A 7500-nucleotide genomic window follows, 5' to 3' on the forward strand; every position below is an offset into this window, starting at 1 on the left:
GTAGCTTCTAGTAGCAATATACGGTAATTTTTGAACAGTAATAGTTCTTAGACAGTTATTTGGTAACCCAAAAAAGGCACATACGTGGCACGTAACTAATCCAGATTTTAAAAGTTTGCTAAAGAGTGTCATTCGTTCCCAAAGGTAGCCGATTCAGGACGTGTAATTCTCTGTCACAGCGACGTGTCACAAGCAAGCAACCACTTATGACCAATATGTTTCACAGATATTGTTCACCTGGATGAATTTCACTGCCATAAACTGTTTACAAACAGACATACAGTTCAAACTGTTGAATCAGCGGTATTGATCACAAGGATGTAAACAAACACATGTGGTCGTTAGCAACACAGACAGAATATTCCAATAATCTGAAAAATAAGTAATGAACAAAATATCTTTCTTTATTGTCTACTTATCACAGATGTCATGTATTTTGATATCTATATGTTATTAATAATCATAAAGCTGAATGGTAAAAAAATACGTGGCAGACATGGAGGCGGGAACTTTAAATTCCAATGTAACTTTGAATCACACGTGTCACCTGATAACCACGTGGTTTGTATGAAATAAAGGAATTTACTCAACCAGGTACTTTCAGAATTATCATGAATATAGAGCTTCATAATTATCCTTGGGAATCAAATCTATTCCTATGAATTTTCCTAATACAAAAAAAAATAAAATGAAAAATAAACACTATTTACTGTTTATTATTTAAAAAAAAAGAAGGAAATCACACTGTGCAGATATGATACAGACAATAGTGGTTCACGAATGTATTGATAAAACTTCATTTTTAATGTGTTGTTCTCATGATGCATTTTGCTCTAGTATTTTAACACCTTGATTTCTGATAAAACAGATAGAAATTTTTAAATATATACTGAAATTTTCATCTCCTGAAGTTTTGTACTTGGTCTATCTCTTCACATAAATTCTAAATCAGATATATTATTATTATTATCACAATTACTCTTATCATTGTTATCATAATCATCATCCTTATCATTATTATTACTTATTTTCATCATTATCATCATTATTATTAAGTAGGCATACTGAATATCTAATTATTCAATCATCAATTCTTATTTGCCTCATCAGTGTCAAGTGTCTGCATAAACATATCTATCATATGGATATTTCTATATAAAGTAGCAAAAATAACGACAGTAAAAGAGCCTGTAGCCTAGTAAAAAAGGTTGATAATAAAATTCACTATAAAATTCCATCATATATTTCTCATTTAGGTAGTTAATCACACCACTTGTGCTGCCTAAGACATTGAAATATCTTCTTTCTGATCGTGAAAGAGATTTTTCCAGCATATAGATAAGGTGATGGTGGAAGCAGCTGAAGGATGTCCCAGTCGAAAGAGCAATGTTAACGAAGTCTTTCACGCATTCTAACGGTGTGCTCTCATAACCAGCATACATGGCAGGGTTCTCCAGTATGCCTCTTGCAGCCATGACACCTGTGAAGAAAAGAGGATGCTTTTTAACTGGTGTTTGTATGAACACAAAATCTTTGTTATTTAAAGATAATGAAATTAAAGGAATGTTGGGTAGAAGAAGGAGAAAAAGAATATAAGATTTTAAGTATATGCAAAAGACAAAGTAGAAGAGAGGATATATCACATAACATAAAAAATGCATTAAAGCTATACTACAGAAAATGCAAATTGATGAATAAAGAATCAAAATATTTAGTATTTCTTCTCAATACAGCCTCCTTTTTTCTTAGTTAACTTTAACATTAATAAAACTAAGCATCAGGTTTTCATTTTCTTATTTCTTCTGTCAGTGGCTACTGGGCACAAGAATTGGGAGATTAAATAACTTTTAGTTTGCTTACATTCTTAAATCATGGAAGAAAAAACATAATCATGATAAATTTATATAAAATAAAATGAAGATAAAAAAAAGCACAATATAGATAACCCATATAAAAAGAAACATACCATCAACTCCTGTAATTTTCTGTATCCTATCAGCATTGTCCAATGAGCGGACATCACCATTTGCAACAACAGGTATTTTTACGGCATTTTTTATATCAGCTATAGCCTCTAAGCAAACTGGGTCACTGCGTTGATCCTGAGTACGTCCATGTACAGTGATAAAACTTGCTCCTGCTGCCTCCATTTGTCGGGCAAAATCCACTGTATGTCTGAAATACAAAATATATACTACAATTAACACTTTGGACCAGAGTGGTTTCAAGTTACATCCAAATAAGAAAAATAGTATATATATGTCTAAGTAAATAAGTCAATCAGACAGATAGAAACAAATACAAGTAATTTCATCCAAAGGTTCAAATACCCTCCTCTTAGATCCTTTGATATCTTCAAAACAAAAATGTAAATTTCAATTGTGATATCAAGACAACACTCTTTCTGCATTCTCTGTAGTGATATTTATAACACAAAGAATGTACTCCATGCAAACTATTCACTAAAAAGTTTCAACATGACTATTTTCCTCAGGGCACATCCTTTAAAATTGTTTTGATGAGAGAAATAGTTATAACTAAAGCAAGACTAGTATCACCTGATCACCCGTTTGCTCCCAAATCTTAGAATAGTTTTCTTGATAAATCTTGGTGCATTTTACTTTTATTATATCTATGATCATATAACTGTAAAAAATAAATAAGAGAAAAGCATAGCAAATGCAGGAAGGTATAGCACAAAAAATAATGTGGCACACTCTCTTATTATGATAAACAATATATTCCAGTTTCTATCACACCCATTTTGTCTTGTTTCTTCTTAATGAAAACAAGCTCAAAGCATTTTATTAAATGATGCAATAGGGTTAACCACATCAAAAAGATGTAAATATGTAACATCACCAATTCCTGTAACAATCAATCCACTCAAGAAAACTTGCCATGTAGTTATAATACACTACCAATAAAATCTAACAGTTACTAAGTCAAAGTCAGTATATTTTTCAATAAAAACATAACACTATCATGCATAATTTGTCTATTTTCACTATGATTTGGATAACCATTTTTTTCATAAAGGATTTTTCAACTAAACAACTACTAAGTATCTATCTCAACCAAAAAGCAACCATCAACTTTTGCTGATAGACTGTTCCTCAATCTCTTTACCTTGTTTAGTAGATATGTATAGGAAATAGCTTTAGTATAATCCAATAAGTCTCTTATCATAACCCTGAAATTACATCCTACTCATGATATAAGCAATACATATTACAACACAAACTTTCTTATCTAACAAAAGATGGATTAAAGATTACTGACAAATTTAAAATCTTGTAAAAATAATTGTCTGTTTAAAAACTCACACACATGACATTAAGGCAGGGGCATGCAACAGTAATGCAATAACAATATTAATAATAACAATTGTAATCATATAATAATGATGATGATGATAATAACAACAACAACAGCAACCACTAACAATAATAATGACAACAAAAACAATAATAATAATAATAATTATAACAATAATAACAATACTACTACTACTACTACTAAAAATAACAATGAGAAATCACACAATAATAACAACACAGAAACAACAATAATAATCACAATAACAATAATGAGTATGAAAACAGTACAGATAGGTGGACAACCCTGACAAATAATTTCATTTGTAAATAAACTGATAAAGAAAATTGTTACAATCCTAAGTACAGCCAAGAAAAAGAAAAAAGAAAAGAAAAGAAAGAAAAAAAAATAAAATATATATATATACATATGTAATATATATATAATATATATATATATATATAATATATATATATATATATATATATATATATATATATATATATATATATATATATATATTATAATATATATATATATATATATATATATATATATATATATATATATATATATATATAATATATATATATATATATATATATTTGTGTATATATAATAATAATAATAATAATAATAATAATAACAGTAATCACAAAATTACTACTACTACTAATGTTAATTATAACAATAATAAATTAAACAATAATAATAATAATTATAATAATAATATTAAAAATAATAAATCAAACAATAATAATAATAATAATAATATCAAAAATAATAATTCAAACAATAATAATAATGATAATAATAATAATAATAATAATAATATTAAAAATAATCATAATCACAATAACAGCAATGACTATAAAAATAATACAGTAACAGTAAACAAACTTTACAAATAATTACATTTGTAAATAAAGTGATAAAAAAATTATCACAATCCTAAATACAGGAAAATATATATATATATATAAACAAGATCATAAAAAGACAAATCATTATATAAGTAAAATGAGTAATGAATAGGCAGGTAATGACAAACATAAATTCGTAATGTAATACTAGGACAAGCTATTTAAATAAATAAATTCATCTTAGTAAAAGCATTAGTATGTGTCTCCCATATATGACTTGTATGAATCTCATACATCAAGTATAATAGACCTGTTCTATCTATATAATTTATTTTTCTGCATTTGTAGGCATCAAAGTAGTTATGTAACAGTAAAAACTAAGAATTCCTCTAAACGATTTCTGTATTTGTAATATACTTTGCTTACTCATCACTGCAAGAGCATAAACTTCAGTGAAATGATTTATAGCTTAGGAGTGCCAGTAGCAAAGCATTTGACTTATTACTAGAGACTTCTTTATAATCTGAGATTTGTATGGGATGACATGACAAAAGGAGTGTAATTTAAATATGTTATATTATCTTGTTTCATGTGCTCATAATAATAGTGACCTAAATATATCAATATAATGATCTTAGAGAGGGCTTTCTGGCCTAGAGTCTGAAGACCAGAACTATAGCATGAACTATGTGCAAATTACTATCACTATGCTGTAATATATATAGACTCGTATATCATACCATAACTCTAGAAAATAAGATGCCAGCCTAGGCCAGCATCTGAAGATGTGGCCCATCTTGGACCAATTGACCCAAGACTATCATTCCATGATAAAAGATTTTTAGCATTGAAGAAAGTTAGTACCAGGAGATATAAGTAGCATTTATTTTGAACATCATTGTAATATTTCACTTTAAGTTGAATGAGTGTATCCTAAAAATTAAGTTATTGAATAATTGCCAATACTTGAATAAAGATCATCATATTTTAGGTAATCTGAATCTTCAAAATGAATTAAACTTTATCATGTCTGATTAATCAATACAACTTCAATCCTTTTTTCACTGACTTTTAACAAGGGCTATTTTTATGATAAGCTAGGCTTGCTGTTTAAATACTGTTCATGGCTGAAAGGCTTAAGTATGTGATATAACATGTATCTCTTACATTAATATTCATGAAGATGCATATCCAACTGATACATTTTGCTTGTTCTTACTTATAGTCTTTATGTATTCGAATTTTTATAGAAACTGTGAAGTCAGGATCAGCTATTGCACTGCGAGTCTGTCGAATCATGTCAGCCACAAGTTCTGGCTTGTGGATGAGGCAAGCGCCATACCCCTCAGCCATAGCCCATCGCTGTGGGCAACCACAATTCAAGTCCACACCATCACAATACCTGTAAAAGAGTGAATGTCACTGAATACATACATATTTCATTATGAAATTATATGAAATACATAACTATATTAGGAGAGTAATAATGGGTAGTAAAAAAATCTGACTTTTTACTAATAATTTCAAAGAAAAATCCATGTGCTTCTTCTAAAACTAGTGGCCTTACAAGAACAAGCCACTCTACTTACGGTGAAATCATACTTGATGCTTTAGCCCAGTCCTCGCCACTTCTGGCAGCAAATTGGACAATAAGAGGACGATCATCTGAAAAATCACATATCCCTTAAGAGATTTAGATTTTAAAGTTTTATTTTCAAAACATAATTCACAAATACAATATGCAATCCACTATACTGCTCCATACCATTAGTTAAGGAAATAAGAAATGAAATATTATTCAATTAAACTGACTAATCAGTATCATCATAATATATTGTTGTTTCATTACATGAAGCAACATAATGAAAAGAAAGCAACATAAATAGGCTATCAAATATAAATATATCTCAAAGAAATTAAATATTCCTGACACTTATAGATCTGCTACGTTTTTACTGTTAGAACAAAAAATGTAAAATAAAATGTTGAACTGCAGTTTATGGCCTTTAAATGTTTGGAATCAGTGTTGTAAGCCAGATAATATACAGCAAATACTGTATAAAAGTACAGGCATATATCAATATCTAATTCTTCACACCTGACAGATTCATTATCTTACTTATCACTCCTCCCCCCCAAAAAAAAGGTAAATCAATTTTACAAGTTAATAACATTCCTTACTTCTGGATGTAGTGAAATCACTATGTCTTGCTCGAACTGACTGCAAGAAACTGTCAGTTATGATCATGGGTGTGAAGCAGAGGTCACATCCATACTTCCTTACTAGGGAACGAAATGCCAGTCTGAAATATGAATGTTCATGTATCTGATGCTTATTTAATTATCTTAATTTATAAGATTAAAGATGATTGACTGAAAATTTGTAGTTTTACTTTGAATCGTGAATCAAGCTAGATCATTTGTTTCTGTTATGGTTTTAGCTTCAAAAAGGCATGACCATTTTATCTTTACATTCAGTACAGTCATTCATCAATCTATCCATCCCATGTCCTGTTTAATTTGTGTTATGTAACCTACATCCAAAAACTTTAAGAAATAAAATACTGCGACTCTTTGTCTACCACATGGTTTGGGAGTTCCCAGCTTGGCCAGATGGGCTGCAAGTGCAAATCAGTGGTCAGGTCAGTTGCATGAGATTTCCCAAATGATGCAAGGTTTTGGTGACTTTTGCCTTTTGAGTTTAACCCTCTCATGACAGGTCTAGAAAATAAGAGGAAACACATCTTAATATGTCCAGCCTAGGCTGAACATCTTTAGATGTCTGTCTTGGAAGGGATAATGCTGTTGGTATGGTGGGTCATACAATGGAGTATTTATGTAATTGGCTGTGTTAGGTTACATTTGGTAAGAAGAGTTACAGCTTTTAAAAATCTTGAAAATAAATTTGAATACTTGGAGACCTTTGCAAGTAAGACTTCATAAGCATACATTCAATCCATCTAACTTGGGGCACTTTATGGGAAGTGAGGACAAGAGTAAAATTACAAATAGTTCAGTGGGCATAGCTACACTGTAGGATTATCAATACATATAGTAAAATAAGATTGCAGAAATAAAATAATAACCAAATATATATTACAAAACATAAGGAAATAGTATTATGAACTTGCTTTGACAAATAGCATCATCATAACTAGAGAGAAGGTTAAATCAGACGTATTTAGAATATCACAGTAAACAAGACTATCTAAAAATATAATTATACGGTAAACATTCAGAATGGTACCGTGTTGCTAGTTACAAAGAATCAATGGCTTTCCCTCACCCTCTGCTATCCAGATTTAGTGAGTTGACCCAC

General features: G+C 29.5%; 2 protein-coding genes across 2 annotated transcripts in view; both read right to left on the reverse strand.

Annotated features, from left to right (window-relative positions):
- Window positions 1-343, reverse strand: part of LOC147470395 (uncharacterized) — a 1118-nt gene extending 775 nt beyond the window's left edge. Inside the window, exon 1 of the mRNA XM_086544727.1 lies at window positions 1-343. This exon is cut by the window's left edge and continues 775 nt beyond it. Within this exon, the coding sequence (XP_086400853.1) occupies window positions 1-132 (132 nt within the window). The 5' untranslated portion in view covers window positions 133-343.
- A 490-nt stretch (window positions 344-833) lies between these two features.
- The window catches only part of Dus4 (Dihydrouridine synthase 4), a 7472-nt gene continuing 805 nt past the window's right edge, over window positions 834-7500 (reverse strand). The window contains exons 2-7 of the mRNA XM_086544234.1: window positions 6363-6484; window positions 5771-5846; window positions 5401-5583; window positions 1967-2175; window positions 1226-1480; window positions 834-856 (exon numbers count right to left, since the gene is read on the reverse strand). Of these exons, the coding sequence (XP_086400360.1) occupies window positions 834-856; window positions 1226-1480; window positions 1967-2175; window positions 5401-5583; window positions 5771-5846; window positions 6363-6484 (868 nt within the window). The remainder of the gene's footprint in view (window positions 857-1225; window positions 1481-1966; window positions 2176-5400; window positions 5584-5770; window positions 5847-6362; window positions 6485-7500) is intronic.

This window comes from Penaeus japonicus, unplaced genomic scaffold, assembly GCF_977035675.1.
Source record: "Penaeus japonicus unplaced genomic scaffold, GWHDUDI00000001_assembly GWHDUDI00000015, whole genome shotgun sequence".
Classification (NCBI taxonomy): Eukaryota; Metazoa; Arthropoda; class Malacostraca; order Decapoda; family Penaeidae; genus Penaeus; species Penaeus japonicus.